The following is a 16,427-nucleotide window of genomic DNA, read 5'->3' on the forward strand; positions in this document are numbered from 1 at the left end:
ATATAAAATTTTCTTCTAACAAAACGGGGGCAAATCTGTCTGAGACGAGAAAGCAAACGAAACTCTCTTCGGCTCGTAGCCCTGTAAAAAGCTTATAGGAAAAAAAAAAATTTGCGGACATGGCTTAACCAAAATATTTAACTGTACCTAAAAATTTGACTCGTGACAACGACAAGTCAACGGCTTTAGGACATGTCGCTGAAGCTGGACTGTTTAATTCAAGCGTCACCATGTTCTAAACCAAGTCTGAAGCTTCAGCTCAAAGCCAATGGCACCGGTATGATTTAAGGACATATTTTTTCTTTATTGATTCCAGAATTCCAAGAATTTGGCTTTCAATTTTTCCTAAAAAGCAAAGCTTCCTTATTTAGTATTGAATAATTTTTTCTTTTGGCAGAAAGATGGTGGCGAGGCGTCTTCCAAGCTCGTTTTGTATTCATACTGGCAGAGCTCCTGTTCTTGGCGTGTTCGCTTCGCTTTGAACCTCAAAGGTTTATCAGTTGCAAATTCTGTCACCTTATCTACTTGAATGATGCAATGTTCTAATACAATTTTGCCCTGATTTTATGGTCTGGGTTCCACAAATGTTCACTCTAAATTCAACTAGGTTTCAAGTAATTTCTGAATTCTGCGCGGTTTTGATTAGAAATAATAATTTACTGGGTTTCATGAGTGGTTTTGATCAAAAGGGTATGGGTTTTCTTATGGATCTGTAGGGCTTTCATATGAGTACAAAGCGGTGAACCTTGCGAAAGGAGAGCAGTTTACTCCAGGTGAACTCAAAGAGCAGAGAGAGATGAGTCCTATTATATTTTAATATGTAGAGCGATAATCTAATAAAATTATGTCTTTATTGCAGATTTTGAGAAGTTGAACCCTCTCCATTTTGTTCCGGTTCTAGTTGATGGTGATGTTGTAGTCTCTGATTCGTATGCAATCTTGATGGTTAGTATTCTTGTATGGAATATTGCTTCCTTGGTTTCACTCTAAGCTTAGGAACCACAGGCCCATGTACTATCTTGACTAAAGGGAATTTGTGTTCCATCAAAGGGTTCAATTTGCTATTATCTTCATGTTATCTTGCTTTCTATTAAGGACTTGCTTTGAGTTTATTGTTTGAGATGATTTTACTTTTTGGAAAGGAGAGATGGTTTTACTTAGGTCTCCATTGTTCTTCATTTGAGCTGAAGTCTGAAGTTATTGTTGTTATTCTTGGTTAGTATTTGGAGGAAAAGTATCCTCAAAGAACTCTCTTACCAGCTGATCCCCAGCAAAAAGCCCTGAATCTTCAGGTAAGTGTCTTGGTAATTGGCTACTCTCTCATTTGGAAGTCTGTTGAGATTTTGATGACTTTCTTGCACTACTTCACTGAGTAGTTTATCATGCCACAGGTTGCCAGCATTATTAGCTCTAGCATACAGCCTCTTCTAATGCTGTCAATTCTGGTATATTCTGTTATATATGGATCAGTGCTTCTGATGTATTTATGCTTTAATCCTATGTCTTACCCCCCTTCATTTTTCTTAGAAATATCTTGAGGAAAAGGTTGGCCTAGAAGAGCGACTTCTATTTGTTCAAACTAATATTGAAAAAGGTTTCCTTGGTAAGTGTTTTTGTTCATGAGATCAATTGCTCCATTTTATCTTTTCTATTTCTCCTGTTGTTCTCAATGTTTTTATCTGTCTAATTTTTAATACTGTCATGTAGTATCTAAACAATTTAACTTTCATTCATGTATGTGTGATTGTGGATGGAGAATGGGGCTTTTGGGGCCGTAGTTTCATATTATATACGTGCAAAACATCTGCTTGATAATTGAATGTTTTTGTGTTTGCATAATATTGACTTAATACAGCTCACTTGGTGGTATTTGCATGAATTATTCTACCCCTGTTTTGCAGCTCTTGAGAAGTTGCTGAAAGACTTTGTTGGCAAATATGCCACAGGAGAAGAAGTATACATGGTATACTTTAGAGTCCTCTGTCCTCTTCATTTTCTGACTCTGCAAATTGTTGTACATTTCTGGTGGGAACTTAATTTACTTAGATTAGTGCCTCAACTAGAGGATGCATTACCATTCTACAAAAATGGGTTATATAGAAATTTAATCTCCTGATTATACATTAAACCTCCATGAAAATTAGTTCATCAAGACAATATTTATCTTGGCTTAGTCCATGATGAACTTTTACAAGCTAGGAATGCTGGTTTTATGTTACTTGAAGTTGTTTCTGCTTGGTTCTTGGAAGTAACTCTTTCCAACAGTTCTTTTATTTATTTCTCTCACGTATATCCTTTATCCAATGTAGTGATATTGTCCCTTAATACTCTGTGAATGCATGGCCATTTGGCTTTAGTTTTGATGCTTTATCTTAGACTGTTATTCTTCTCTTTGATTTTATTTCTTTATCAACAATTCAGGGTTTTGTCATTTGCAGGCTGATGTATTTATGGCACCTCAGATTGCTGTGGCTACAGAACGGTTTAAGATTGACATGGTAAAGTAGTCCTTCTCTCTAATCCTAACCTGTATTTTTTTTCTTAGGCCATGATTTATCACATTTAAATGCCACTTTTATACCCAATTAGTACTCAAAAGTTGTTCTGTTTAAAATTCTATGGCATGGTTAGTTACACAAACATGAAAATGTCCAGGTTTGTGCACATATAATTCATCCTTCTTTTCTTTTCTGATCCCACCCCCTTTTGACCAGATTTTAGTCACTGATAGCTACCTAACATAGTTAACTCCAGCTTGGAGAAACCTGTACTGAACACTGATATGGTGGTCCCAACTTAAGATTATGCGAGGCATCGCAGAGAACTACTGCTGCTTAATGTATGTTCAGTTTAATTTCTTTGCATACACGTAAAATAAACGTTAATGTTTGTTTATACAGTCCAAGTTCCCTACTTTAAGTAGGATATACGAGTCCCAGAGGGCATTACCTGAATTCTTAGCTGCCTCACCTGAAAGACAACCTGATGCTGTCCATTGATTATGGTGTTCCACTTGACTAGTTACGACCACAGCTTATTGCCGAGTAGTAGCGCCACATTGAAAGCAATTTGCTTTAAACTTTGTAAGATTTTACTGTGTCTGCTATTTGTATTAAGTTAGTCATTGGTTTTCAAATCCGATCTGAGGATTTTTCAGGAGACAAAAAACCCCTTGGATATCAAAGATGATTGTGTCTTTATTGTCCAAATATTTCTGGTGGTGGTAGTGTCAGCAGATTGGAAAGTTCATTTACATATGTAAGCTGCATATATGCATCAAAAGATTGCTCTCCTGCATGTATTTCTTCTGTTAATTCACCTTGTAAAATAATCTTGAAGTAGGCCGTAACAATGACATTTTAGTGAAATCAACAAGCAATGAGCGCAATAAATGTGAAGATTAAATAATAATAATAAAGGATAATCATGATATCTTAATTGCACAATTTTTTTGTCTAGTAGCAGTGCTCCATTCTGAGAAGAAAGCTCCTTTTGTTGCACCGTGCAAGTTTTGGGCCGATAGACGTGGCTGGCTGGCGGTCATGCTCGTAGTACTTACTAGCTACCTGTTCCGTGAATCATTCTTCTGTCTTTCCAAGTAGTAATAAAATATGCATTATTTTCAAGCTCCAAATAGAATATTAAATACTATTTTCTTCATAATATTATTCTTCCTTTCTCACGCTATATATACATCTACATATTATCTCCCTCTCTATAATCTATACATAGAGGTTTTAAGACGTCAAAAACCAGAGAAAATGCTGCCATATCAAACCCTGGAAGAAGCAGCATTGGTTCTGGGAAGAAACCTAACCTTGGCAGAGAAACTATGGTACAATTATTCAGCTGATAAATCAGACTTCCTTCTGTACGGTCACAATATTTTCTTCTTGTGCTTGGTGTTCTCCCTGGCTCCTCTCCCCTACGCGTTCATCGAGCTCAGTAAGTTCGAGTACATGGCCAAGTTCAAGGTTCAAACAAAGATCAACATATCATTCTCCGGCATGTTTAAATGTTACAAAGCTGTGATGAAGAAGTTTATCGTCGTGGTGGGTCCTCTTCAAATCATTTCCTTCCCTACCGTTAAGGTATGAATGGAAACTTTCAATGGTAAACAATGAAATCTGCACTGCACTTGATCAGTAGGCGGATCATAAGATAACCAATTCATTTCAAATAAATTTTTTGGATGTTGAATCGCAGTGGGTTGGAATCCATACAAGCTTGCCATTGCCATCATTCTGGGAGATTTCGAGTCAATTGGTAGTTTACTTTCTCATAGAGGACTACACGAATTACTGGCTTCACCGGCTGCTCCACAGAAAATGGGGCTACGAAAAGATTCACTACATGCACCATGAATACAGTGCCCCCTTCGGATTTGCAGCTCCTTACGCCCATTGGGCAGAAATTCTTATTCTGGGTATTCCCACTTTTCTTGGTCCACTCATGATTCCATGCCACATTATCACTCTCTGCCTCTGGACCATTTTGCGCCATGTTGAAGCCATTCAGACACACAGCGGGTAAATATGAATATGCTTAATCTTTTCCTTTCCTGCCCAACTTTTCTTGAGCCAAGATTTCAACACTTAAATCAACCCAAAAGAATTCCCACAACTGCACTTGAAAATCATAATTTGCAAGGCTCAAATTCTCTTTTTCTTCAAAATTTTGTAGCTATATTTTTGTGCAATTGAATCATAATTAATGCATGCAGGTATGAGTTTCCTTGGAGTCCAACCAGATTCATACCATTCTACGTAGGAGCAGAGTACCATGATTATCACCACTACGTTGGAGGGCAAAGTCAGGGCAATTTTGCTTCAGTTTTTACCTATTGCGATCGTATTTATGGAACTGATCGGGTTAGTGTACAAATTAATTCGCTTTTACTTTTACTTTTACGTCTGTTTGTGATTAATTCGAGTTCTTTCGACTAATTAGTTATTTATCTTAACTAAGCAGGGTTACCGTCATCACAAGCAAGCCCTTAACAAGGTATTTGCATGATCATAAGCACAATTTGCATTGTTCTTACTTCCAAGAAAAATTAATTTAATTAAAAGAATTGAAATCAAAAGTTTAATTAAGTTGAGGTTTTGACTAATTAATATTGCAAATTACTTATAGCATATTAATTTTTTTTTTATACAATCTGTTAATACATTTTTCTAATTTTATATTGGTGCAGCTGAAGGGCATGTGAAGAAGACGAACAAATTGGAAGAACTATATATGTGAATTATTATTATTATTAGTTTTTCGTATCAATTGCCTGCACTAATGTGAAATATCTGTATCTTTGTTTTCTAATTGCAAAATAATAAAGTATTCTATTTTCTCTTTTGTGATCAACTTCTTGTTCATGGCTGAAAGCTAACTTAATTAATTAAGACTCCTGATTTAAATTTACGAATAAAATCTTCATGTCACATTGTATATCTTCTGTTCCCTGCAAATAACTCAATAAATTTGTAAATTATCCATATTGATTAGTTCGGTTGCATTCAGTCTTCTGTATTAGTTCAAAGGTTAGAGACTCGATATAATTATTTATAAATAAATCCTAATTGATTAGTCAATACAAACATCATGCTTTTGAAAAAAAAATGCTTTTTGGGCCAATTAAGTGTTTGAGTGTTTTATATGCATATATATGATATGCACATACACATCGTCACATCGTGACCAATAAGTAAATAGACATTTTATCATGAAGCAATATTAAGCAATCAAATAGATATTTTTATATGCTTATTGTGGTATGACTTGTGCAACTATTGTAAGTTAAGCAGTCTTTGTATTGGACAGTCTTATGACTTCCACTTACTGTAATTTAGAGATTTATATAAATAAATACTTATTTTGACTGAGTAAAAAAGAAATTAAGCAATCAAATCATTAATCAGTCAAAGGTCTTGCAATTAAAAAAAAGCAAAAAAATAAAAAAAATAAATTCAATTAAACAATCCTGCGGGCGGCTCTCGTTCGTTGGTTTGAATGTTTCAAGTTAATTAGAAACATCACTCATCATTTAATTTCTAAATATGGTCAAAGGAGAAAATTGGCATTGTTGCGGCGTGCAAGTTAATTTAAGCTTTGTTTCAAACTTCAATTAGAAAATAAATGAAATAAAATGTAGAGTATGTATTCAGTTTGTTGCTCTTGTCCTTTTATGGTAGTAAACCAAGGGGAAGAGTATAATATTTCAATCGATCATAAATAGTAAGTGGAATATATAACTATATTCCGCCAATGTCTTTATCTAGTTACATATCAAATAATCAACCCAAATCTTCATCTGATTCAACCATGTGCTGTTGATTTATTCCATCGATCCATTATGGATTTTACTTCTAATTGAAGAATGTATAAAAATTTTATTGAAATTGAAAAAAAGAAAGAAATGAAAAAAAATAAAAAATGCATGATACATGTGTCACGGATCTCAATCAATAAAAAATTAATTAAATTTTTTATTTATAAATAAGGATTTTCTTGTACTTAACAAACATGTTAAATTTTTTGGATTGAAAGTGTAGACTTGTGACACATCAACAGTAGATGTCATGGTGCTAGCGAGGAGTTATGAATCTTACACTAACCATGTAGTAAGTGAGAGTGGACATTTAAGGATTTATATCATCTTCAACATGTGAGATGTTTTTTGTAAGACAATTGTGAAGCTAGCGAGACAAAAGAGACAATATTTTGCTAGTTGGTGTAGACCAATCGATAGTTAATGTGGACCGTGACAGTTGTAATAGTGAGTTTTGTTGGAGAAGGGAGGATGTCAAAAGTGTCCTTGTATCCCTTGTTGGTCGAAAATCAATGAATTTCAATACTACATTAACTGTGTACTCGAGTGTAAAATGAAATAGTAAATAGAATTAAATTTTTTCTCTCAAAAAATGCTTGAAAGCATGCAATTTTGCAGCCAAAATATCCAAATTTTTAAATCCCATATAAAACATAAAATAACTGAAGTAATCTTTTAATAGAATCATGCTTTTATTACAATCGAACCATCCTAATTTTTAAATTAAAAATCCATACAATGGGATATCAAAATTTCAAAACATACCATATATAGCATCATTCCAAAGAAGAAAAAAATTATCAAAAGAAGAAGATTGTAATTTCTTTATTTCATTTGATGTTATTATAGTATGTTTTATTTGATATGTTATCGTAAATGTCAATTTTTATTGATATTTAATAAAATTTTTATTCGATCCAGAATGAAAAATATAAAATCCAACAAGTCTTTTTCGTCATACCAAAAAACCTGTGTGCTAGTTCTCGTGGTACCTTCTGGGATGGAGCACTCCCTCAAGCGCTTGCCGTCTTTGACTTCTTAAGCATAGATTTTGTCTAACTTCAAAGCACCCCATCCGTTTCCTTCAATCTCTCTTTCTTCCTCTCACTATATATAAAATTTCTTGCTACAATAATCTTACATATACTGTTGTATTGCCAAGGTTAAGAAAGTCGAAAATTAAGAAGAAAAATGCTGCCATATCAGACCCTTGAAGAGGCAACGTTGGCTCTAGGAAGAAACCTAACCCTGGCGGAGAGACTATGGTACAACTATTCAGCTCAGAAATCGGACTTCCTCCTTTACAGTCACAATGCTCTTTTCATGATCTTGGTGTTCTCCTTGGTCCCTCTCCCCTGTGCGTTCATGGAGTTGAGTCAGTCAAAGAGAATGGACAAGTTCAAGATTCAACCCAACGTCAAAAGAACATTCTCCGACATGTTTAATTGTTATAAATATGTTATGAAGATGTTGGCTTTCGTGTTGGGTCCTCTTCAATTCGTTTCCTTCCCTGCCATTAAGGTATGACTGACTGTAGGTTGAAGCGACATGGGACAGTCAACGCTTTCTCTCGTACCAACACAGAATCTTTGTCGTTGTTGTTGTTCTTTCTTTTTGTTGTTCATTTACGTTTCTGGGTGTTTATGCAGTGGCTTGGGATTCATACAAGCTTGCCATTGCCATCGTTGTGGGAGGTTTTAAGTCAATTGTTGGTTTACTTCCTTATCGAGGACTACGCCAGCTACTGGTTTCATCGGCTGCTGCTCCATAGCAAATGGGGCTACCATAAAATCCACTACGTGCACCATGAATACCGAGCTTCGTTTGGATTTACAGCTCTTTATACACACTGGGCAGAAATTCTGGTATTTGGTATTCCAACATTTCTTGGACCGGCCATGGTTCCATGCCACATGATCACACTCTGCCTATGGACCAGTTTGCGCCTTGTCGAGGCCATCAAGGCACACAACGGGTAAATATTTATAATAACAATAATAATAATAATAATAATATATACGAGCTGAAATTTTTTCTACTAATTTTTCTTATTTTATTTGTTACTTTTTGATAAATTCATCATCACCCTTTTATATATATACACACACGTGATTTGATCATTGATTATACATTTTCATATAAGTATAAGTAATTGAAAAAAATTTTAATTGAGTGGAGACTAGCTAACCCACTTATACTTAGCTTATACCCTCTCCTTTTGATACATATTTTATTAATTTGACTTCTTTATAAAATATTTTGAACTATGACTTTAATTATTTTAAACTATTGTGTCATTAAATAAATTTTAACAATATATTATTTCTTTTTTTTTCTTTGTTCATTTTCTTTTTAGAATGTTTCGAATTGATTTTTTTCCTTTTCTTAAGACACTATTTTTACTCTTTTAATATAATAAACATATTTTTCATGATTTTTTTAATTTTTCATATTAAAAGGTTTCCAATGATTACATTATAAAAAGTTTTAACATAATATTTAAAAAAGTGTCTCAATTATTTAACAAAAAATTCAAATAAATTTTATTCTTTTATTATCTTCAATTAACTCTTTATATATCAAATCAAATAGGTCTTTATTACTTATGATTGACTAACTGTTATTAGTCAAAATTAAAACGTCATTTGTCATTTTAAATTACATGGTGCTGATATAACGTATTAATATATTATAGTAAATGATAACGTGATATATTAATATAGTCTGATAATATGATCATGTGGTTGACGATGTGACGATGTGACGATATGCTAATGTAATATGTTATAGTATATGGTGCTGTTTTCCTTCCTTTCCTTTTTGTATTGTGCATATATATTAACCATAATGATACAAGGTTTGAGTTTCCTTGGAGTCCGACCAAATTCATACCATTTTACGTTGGTGCGGAGTACCATGATTATCATCACTACGTTGGAGGACAAAGTCAGAGCAATTTTGCTTCGGTTTTTACCTACTGTGATTTTATCTATGGAACTAATAAGGTCCGTCTATATATATACAAATTATAATTAACATTTACTTAATTGTGTATGATAAATTATCTGACTTCTTGTCACTAATTAATGCATGAATTCAATTCAGGGATATCGCCATCGCAAGCAAGCCCTTGAAAAGGTACTCCATAACCACAATATGCTTATCTTGTTAATGAAAGATTTGGGATTGCATATTTATGTTGATAAATTAATCCTAAAAGGTTTGAGTAATATGCTTATCTTGACTGACTTGGTTTGGCTTTACTAGTAATTTGATAAAATAATTATTTTTTTTTATAATTGAGAGAGGGGGGATATGAACCCTACTCTCTAGGTAGGGGGATAATACACCTACCAATAAACCAAATGCTCAGTTGCATAAAATAATTATTTTATACATAGAAGATTAAATAAGATTTAAATTTAAATTAATTAGAGTAAATTGATATGTATTAGCTATAAACCTGTAAAGGCATGTATACTAGTCCAAAGAAAACAAGATTAATTTTAAAGAATTTTCAATTATAATAATTTTAACAGTATGGTAATTTACAGATATTCATGGTATCTAAAAGTGAAATAGCTAGCTACCTATGAGGAAAATGTGTAAGTTAACATTGCAGAATAATCAAATTCAATATAACTAGAAGATAATAATGTGGTGTTAGCTTAGTATCATTATCGTTTGGATTAAACTAAAGTTGTCAATTTTCGATTTGATGATGCTATATATACTTGTAGTATCTAATTGACTGTGTGTAATTGAAGGGCAAGTGAGGAAGTGGCAGTGAACATAGCGGAAATACTAAGGATATCTCTTCATTGAAAGGCTTCAAGTCAGATTCATTGAGTAAATAGGGACTCTCTCACCTAAATTATAGTCAGATCATAGACTTGTTCCTTTTTTTTTTTTTGAAAAAAAAAGATTATTTTTCCTCGGACATTTCTATATCTCAATATGTATATACCCCTTGTTTTGATTTACGGGTTATTATTTGCAAACATTGTTAAAAAAAATTGCCAAATAATGACTTTGCGCTACAAATGACATGCTAGAGTGCAAGGCTGGTGGGGGCTCGTGGGCGTTTCATCAAACTGTCATTAAGATTTATAAGATTGGTGACCCAGCTAAGCAAATTTAATAATGTGGAAATAATGAGTGGTTGAGCTTGGTATATGATTGGTGACCCAGCTAAGCTAAGCAAATTTAATAAAGTGGAAAATCCATTTTCTTCATGGATACATGATTACAAATCTTTTGGGATTCTTTTGATATCATTATCATTTTGTTTAATATATAGAAGATATGCATACAACATGGTTAACCATTTCAAATGTGTTCAAAAGTCTTGATTTTGTCTCAAAGGTGAAGATTTACATCAAATTTAAGCAATAACTTGTAAGCATCATCAGGGAAAAAAAAAAAAACGTAGCAGTAGAACTTTTGCCCTTTCCTTCTATTGCTAAAGGTTAGACTCTGATTTTTGTCAATTAAGTATCTCGCAGAAATTTGAGTTAGAGAATAGAGGAATTCAGAGTTTCTTTCCAACTAGATACAAGCGATTTTTTGTGTGGCAAGCACAGTAGGCAATTACAGGACCTTCTTTCGTAGGGATAAATGAGCAATCGTCGCACCAATTAAGGTTGTTGAGGTGATTTCAAGGGATAGAGAGTGTTCATATTTCATAACCTTTAGGGTAGCTTTGGCAACAATTGTAGTACTATTCTTGACTTACTACCCATTCTTCTCTGATAGTGGCTATCCCAAAGAAGTTGACATCGTAAATCATTAGTAATTTGTGGGTATGGCTTCCCTTGAATGGATTCCTACTAAATTTGTATCCATTTTCGAAGGTACTGATCTCAGAAGACTATTAAATTTAAACTAACATTTAGCTCTCCTTTGTCAACCTACCACAAATTTACCATTGCATTCGTGATTAAACACAAGTGATTGCGGCTTATGGGAGGAAAATTATAAATTCTAAGAAATGACAGCCCGTCTAGCTCAGTCGGTAGAGCGCAAGGCTCTTAACCTTGTGGTCGTGGGTTCGAGCCCCACGGTGGGCGTTCTTTTGTAATAGCCGCATCCCGCGGCAGCTGCTAAACTCACCTTTGAACATTGGAATGGCCCAGACCATGATACCATCAAGAGTCATATTGTAGTTTTGATCATTTTTCTTTACAAGAAAATTTGAAATTTTTTTCATATTACTGGTGCGTCGGAAAAAGAAAAGAAACCTCAAAACGTAAAAGCAAGAGAACCAAACACATCCCCATGACGTATAAATGTTTCAAAGTAAGCAAAATTTCAGTAAGATCATACAATGAAAACAATGTAAGAAAAGATTCTTTCTTTCTGCTCCAATCCTGCCTACAAGCATTCTACCTTTCTGGAAGAGCTAGCAACCTCTGTTTTCTCTCTTCAAGTTCTTAAAACTATTGAAGTTAGGACGGGTAAGCAGATCTAAAGTGCATCCACAACAATGTCCCGGGCTCCATGAAAATCCTTGACAGTGAACGAGAAGATTTAAGATTTGCTTATGAAGAATTTACTGATGGTGCCGCCCACAACTTTACTTTCTTGTCAACACTTGCCGTGGCCAGAACCACCACTTGTTCATTTCCTATAAAACAAGTTGTGATTGTAAGAAATATAAGCAACTGGAGATAACTCACACAAGTGGAAAATAAGTTTTACCTAGAGGTATTGGCTTAGGTGACCATGACATCCATGTGATATCACCTGCAGCATAAGACCGAGGTCAATGCCAGAATCACAAAATAGCATTTCATAATCAATATCAGTCAACCATGCAAAATAGTGGTGAAAAGATTGTAAGGATCAACAATTTCAAGCCAGGTGATAATCACCATAGAGCATCACCACAGCACTAAGAAAATCTTCAACACTGTGTTGTTAAAGTATGTACCGTGCTTAACAATTAGAGGGCAAAAACCTTAATACTTGGATGTAACATCATATCTATAGATTTACATGTAAGAATAAAATATGGATATAGGCAAAACAATAAAATAAAATAAAAATTTACTGCTCAGGATGTACCATCATGGGCCTTCTCAGCTGTATCCAAAACCTTTCCTGTATCCATGCATAGCCACTGCAATGTTGAACCATGTGTTGTCGCCAGTATCTTTCCATCAGGGGATAAACAAAGACGATCATACAGCAAAGTCGATCCACTTGAATCACAAAGTGGTATTGGAAACACCTTCAGAGTTTTTGGATCCTCATCAAGATGGTATCGAACTTCAACAAAGCATGTAAAACAGTCAGCAGGCACAAAGCAATAATGCATCAATACAAGAAACAGAAATAGCTAGCAAACTAGCTCAGCTTAGGCATACAATTTGTATATTAACTTCATTGAAAGCAAAGAATTTCCCAACCACAGGACCAGCATGATAATAACATCAACTGTGAGCTTCATCCGTGAAATCTTCTAAACATCAGTCAGGTCTTTAAAATTTATGGAGTTATTCCTCTTCCACCTCCCACCCCTGCCTCCCTTTTTTTCTGTTACACTTAGAAGGTAAAGAGGTTGGATGTGGAAAATAAAACATCCTTCATACAATTGATTTCTTCTTGAGTATGGAAGCCAATATGTGCATGTGTGTGCATTAAGAAGGGGAGAAAGAAGATAAAGGAGTGCAGACAAACCATTGATGTTCCAAATTCTTATTGAACCATCCTTGGATGCTGTAATAATTTGCTCTGAGCTTGGAGAAAAGCATAACCAAGTAACCGCACTCTGGACATTTATAAAAAAGAAACAAAAATGAAAGAAGAGGGTAGAAACAAACAACAGTTAGAAGGAAGATCATAGCACTATTACTTGAAAATATGCCAGGAAAAAAAAACAGACAAGGGATGCATTAGTCAATGAAAGTCCATATGAGGTAAAATTCTCTCTATTTGGATAAAATAATTCTAACGTGTTTGACAAAATGAATAATAATTCCAACAAGAGCAGGAATTTTTTCAATGCTAAGAACCATAAACAGAAGACCTACTAAAGGCAACCGTTGTGGCACTCATTCTCAACTATAAATTGCCATAAATTTTCAGAAAACCTCTCCCAGAGAACATTGCAACTTGTGACATGATAGAAAAGATGTAATTAAACAATATCAATACCTTGAAAGAGAAACAGGGTAAAGCATTTGATTAAAAAAAAAAAAGATGATAACAAATCACATGCCTTGTGCCCTTTAAGCTGCATAACGTTTAAAACCTCCTTGACAGAACCATCCTTTGAATATACAATCTCCCAAACCTGACAAAGAAAATACTACTTAGCACAATCACAAACCTGTGAGATGATACACAAAATAAATTAATGCTTTATGGCACCTAGTAACATATTACATTTCAGTGCTTCTAACATATATCAACAACATATACCAACCAAAATATTTCAACTAAATATAGATCGAGGAAATCTCAGTTAGCAGTCACATGAAATCAGTAATATATCTACAAATACATAATTGATTCCTGCAGTATGTGAACTATCAGTTCTATATGATTTTATTATATAAGCAGCACATTCATGCCCTGACTATCTGTACAGTGTAAATTGATGGCAATAAACAATTTTGAGTATTAAAATGCAAAAACTTTGAAATCTCCACATATTGATCATAATCCTGACATTTGTCACAAAGACAAGGGTATTTACGGTTTCTCACCTTTACATCTGCTGTAAAGGCTGCAGCAGCAAGAAAACGGCCATTGGGTGAAATAGTAGCCATGGTGTTTTTCAACTGATTAGTATCAACATGCCCTAAAACTTTCCCAGTTTTCCCATGCCAAAGTACGATATCCGTACCTGTGAAGTAACAGAGTTACTTAATACAGTTTCTCATAAATTTTTTATGATATCCAAAGTATACATTATCTGATGTTGATAAGATTGTCACTGCATACCTTCTGAACAAGAGGCAATAATCGTACTCCCATCTGCAGTGCCATAACTTGCAGTAGCTCCGGTTAAGGTCAAAATTGCTCTTTTTTCATGGATTTTGTGATGTTCCCACTTAATTTCTGGGAGAGGAAGCTTTGTCTGTTGCTTGGAATCATTAGTAGCTTTTTGTTTTTCTTCTCCATACATATACAAGGAACAACCAGTCAGAGTCTGAGAAGCCACAACTATAGAAGATGCATCCTCAGAAAATACAACAGCCATTGGATGACCTCCAGCAGGCACAGTAATTCTTAAAAACCTGCACAATGATGATACCAAATAAGATTAAGAGGCAAGGGAATAAAATATTCACACACAGTCTTTCCTAAGGTCATCGCTATATAAAATGTACTCCTGATTCGTACTTGAAACTTTTACTTGAAGCATCCTCCAACTTAAATACCCTAACCACTCCATCAGCGCAAGCTGTGCAGAAAAATGAGAAACAAATTTAAGTGTGAAACATCTCTTGAATGTAAGGGTGCGTTTGGTGCATAGGATGATTCTTATCCTATCCTGTGTTTGGTCTGCACTTAGAAAAGAGATAATTGGATTGCAAAGAGGATTAGTCATCCCCCTAGTCTAGTATCAACTTACTCCCAAGGGATTGGACGATAAATGCTTTACATTTCCCATTTTAACCCTAAAACTTACATCTAAAAATTCACTTAAGTTAATGGTAAGATGACAATGGTTATTTAGAAAAAAAAAATACACTTAAGGGTATTTTGGATCATTGAGAAAAATCATCCGATCCAATCCTTATTCTTACACACACCAAACATGGTATAACATAAAAATCGTCCTATCTTACTTTCAATTTTTGCACACACCAAACAGAGGAGAAGATGATATTATCTAAACACTTATCTTATTTTATCCTATCCTATCCATCATCCTATGCACCAATCACACCGTAAATAAATAAAATTATTAGTATTTAAATAAAACTATCAAGGGAGAAACATCCAACAAAAATGAAGACATAATTACCAGTTGCCAAATTACGACCATCAGAGGAGAAGCACAGCCCTGCGACTGAATCCGCATGACCTTTAAGAGTGTTCAAATCCAATGGATGATGACGCTTGTTTTGATCCTACATTACATACATAAACAGATAAAAGTATTTTCAAGTCAATTTCTTTTCTCTAGTAGAAATAAGTAGTAAAATCACCTGACTAAACCCTAGCAATATTAGATTACCAGAAAAAATCCCCAAAATTCCAAAGTGAATGGAGTAAAGAGTAGGAGAAATCAATAAATTACAACGAAATTAAAAAGCAAATCTAACTCTGGAATTAGTCGAGTCTTAGTTGAGGCGCTAACCACTTGAATAATTCAGCTTATTTTTTCGGTTTATATTTATACAGAAATCAAGGAAAGGAAAATCAAGAAATGAAAGTTCAAGTTCTGTTCCGATTCCTTTGTAATTTTGTTAAGCAATCAAACAAAGGAATGAGAAGGGGATTACCTTCGAGTGATGTTTAGCGTGAGACTTTCTAAAGATAGGCTGAGGAGGCTTCGAGGGCTTTTTGGGATCTGAATGGAGCTCAGGTTTCGCAATGGTCTGAACTTCAGATCTTTGTTTGAGAAAGTAGCTTTTGAAGAAAACGAAAACGATCACAGCTCCCAGAACAACTGAAAGCGCCACAACTGAAAGAATCGGATCCATTAGCAAAGGGAAGAAGTAACAATTCTTTGCTTGTGATCAAAGAGAGGAATTACAGTAGGAGTAATCGAAGCTTGGGGAAGTGGAAATGGAGGGGGGAGGCGTCAACTTTAGGCGACTCGTTTCGGCGTGGGAATATCGATATGGATGGATCCGTGGCAAATGAAATGTGCCAAAAAAATCAAACAAAGCCCTTACGAATAGTAGATAAATCATTTTATTTAGTTATATATTCTACTATTAGTTTTAAGTTGGGGATTTTGAAATTTAAAATTTAAAATTAAGAGAAAAAAAAATAAAAAAACTGTTTTCCTTTGTATGAATTTTAATTTTAATATTTTTTTATGAAAAAAGAAACTCTTTTCCAGAAAAGGTAGAATGGGAGGTAGTCAGATAACTTGTAAAAAGCCCATCCGTTTTTTACCAAAATAAACAAAGGGAAA

General features: G+C 34.3%; 4 protein-coding genes and 1 non-coding gene across 10 annotated transcripts; 4 read left to right on the forward strand and 1 right to left on the reverse strand.

Annotated features, from left to right (window-relative positions):
• LOC18614299 (glutathione S-transferase zeta class) lies at positions 135 to 3,314 on the forward strand. Of its 6 annotated transcripts, none has more exons than XM_018122024.1 (10): positions 135 to 277; positions 398 to 491; positions 717 to 773; positions 860 to 945; positions 1,221 to 1,292; positions 1,377 to 1,445; positions 1,528 to 1,603; positions 1,902 to 1,963; positions 2,422 to 2,498; positions 2,901 to 3,314. In XM_018122024.1, the coding sequence occupies exons 1-10, from the start codon at positions 269 to 271 to the stop codon at positions 2,917 to 2,919; spliced, it is 621 nt and encodes a 206-aa protein (XP_017977513.1). In that variant the 5' UTR covers positions 135 to 268; the 3' UTR covers positions 2,920 to 3,314. The 6 variants fall into 6 exon arrangements, with proteins under 6 accessions (XP_017977513.1, XP_017977520.1, XP_007052054.2 ...); XM_007051992.2 differs by having other exon boundaries at positions 142 to 277; positions 1,392 to 1,445; XM_018122014.1 differs by having other exon boundaries at positions 150 to 277; positions 2,439 to 2,498.
• Positions 3,447 to 5,358, forward strand: LOC18614300 (methylsterol monooxygenase 1-1). The gene is made up of 5 exons (XM_007051994.2): positions 3,447 to 4,091; positions 4,207 to 4,529; positions 4,724 to 4,871; positions 4,972 to 5,004; positions 5,198 to 5,358. The coding sequence occupies exons 1-5, from the start codon at positions 3,612 to 3,614 to the stop codon at positions 5,210 to 5,212; spliced, it is 999 nt and encodes a 332-aa protein (XP_007052056.2). The 5' UTR covers positions 3,447 to 3,611; the 3' UTR covers positions 5,213 to 5,358.
• LOC18614301 (methylsterol monooxygenase 1-1) lies at positions 7,517 to 15,773 on the forward strand. The gene is made up of 5 exons (XM_018122002.1): positions 7,517 to 7,846; positions 7,975 to 8,300; positions 9,183 to 9,330; positions 9,431 to 9,463; positions 15,514 to 15,773. Exons 1-5 carry the CDS (start codon positions 7,517 to 7,519, stop codon positions 15,574 to 15,576), a joined length of 900 nt encoding a protein of 299 aa, XP_017977491.1. The 3' UTR covers positions 15,577 to 15,773.
• TRNAK-CUU lies at positions 11,322 to 11,394 on the forward strand. Its single transcript has one exon. It is a non-coding gene; the product is annotated as a tRNA-Lys (tRNA).
• LOC18614302 (transducin beta-like protein 2) lies at positions 11,575 to 16,186 on the reverse strand. The gene is made up of 10 exons (XM_007051996.2): positions 15,787 to 16,186; positions 15,306 to 15,411; positions 14,678 to 14,738; positions 14,276 to 14,571; positions 14,038 to 14,177; positions 13,548 to 13,622; positions 13,007 to 13,097; positions 12,392 to 12,595; positions 12,026 to 12,070; positions 11,575 to 11,951 (listed from the first exon to the last, which is right to left on the reverse strand). The coding sequence occupies exons 1-10, from the start codon at positions 15,985 to 15,987 to the stop codon at positions 11,866 to 11,868; spliced, it is 1,305 nt and encodes a 434-aa protein (XP_007052058.1). The 5' UTR covers positions 15,988 to 16,186; the 3' UTR covers positions 11,575 to 11,865.

This window comes from Theobroma cacao, chromosome 1, assembly GCF_000208745.1.
Source record: "Theobroma cacao cultivar B97-61/B2 chromosome 1, Criollo_cocoa_genome_V2, whole genome shotgun sequence".
Classification (NCBI taxonomy): Eukaryota; Viridiplantae; Streptophyta; class Magnoliopsida; order Malvales; family Malvaceae; genus Theobroma; species Theobroma cacao.

What these genes read in the sequence shown, in the direction of transcription:
- LOC18614299 (XM_018122014.1), top strand. An exon ending in TATTGAAAAAGGTTTCCTTG is followed by an intron (nt 1,604 to 1,901) that starts GTAAGTGTTTTT and finishes CCTGTTTTGCAG; the next exon opens with CTCTTGAGAAGTTGCTGAAA. An exon ending in CAGGAGAAGAAGTATACATG is followed by an intron (nt 1,964 to 2,438) that starts GTATACTTTAGA and finishes TGTCATTTGCAG; the next exon opens with GCTGATGTATTTATGGCACC.
- LOC18614300 (XM_007051994.2), top strand. Translation starts at nt 3,612, where the DNA reads ATGCATTATTTTCAAGCTCCAAATAGAATATTAAATACTATTTTCTTC. An exon ending in TTTCCTTCCCTACCGTTAAG is followed by an intron (nt 4,092 to 4,206) that starts GTATGAATGGAA and finishes GTTGAATCGCAG; the next exon opens with TGGGTTGGAATCCATACAAG. An exon ending in GCCATTCAGACACACAGCGG is followed by an intron (nt 4,530 to 4,723) that starts GTAAATATGAAT and finishes TAATGCATGCAG; the next exon opens with GTATGAGTTTCCTTGGAGTC.
- LOC18614301 (XM_018122002.1), top strand. Translation starts at nt 7,517, where the DNA reads ATGCTGCCATATCAGACCCTTGAAGAGGCAACGTTGGCTCTAGGAAGA. An exon ending in TTTCCTTCCCTGCCATTAAG is followed by an intron (nt 7,847 to 7,974) that starts GTATGACTGACT and finishes GTGTTTATGCAG; the next exon opens with TGGCTTGGGATTCATACAAG. An exon ending in TTATCTATGGAACTAATAAG is followed by an intron (nt 9,331 to 9,430) that starts GTCCGTCTATAT and finishes AATTCAATTCAG; the next exon opens with GGATATCGCCATCGCAAGCA.
- LOC18614302 (XM_007051996.2), bottom strand. Translation starts at nt 15,987, where the DNA reads ATGGATCCGATTCTTTCAGTTGTGGCGCTTTCAGTTGTTCTGGGAGCT. An exon ending in GCTTCAAGTAAAAGTTTCAA is followed by an intron (nt 14,572 to 14,677) that starts GTACGAATCAGG and finishes ATCATTGTGCAG; the next exon opens with GTTTTTAAGAATTACTGTGC. An exon ending in AAGAATTTGGAACATCAATG is followed by an intron (nt 12,596 to 13,006) that starts GTTTGTCTGCAC and finishes GCTTTGTTGAAG; the next exon opens with TTCGATACCATCTTGATGAG.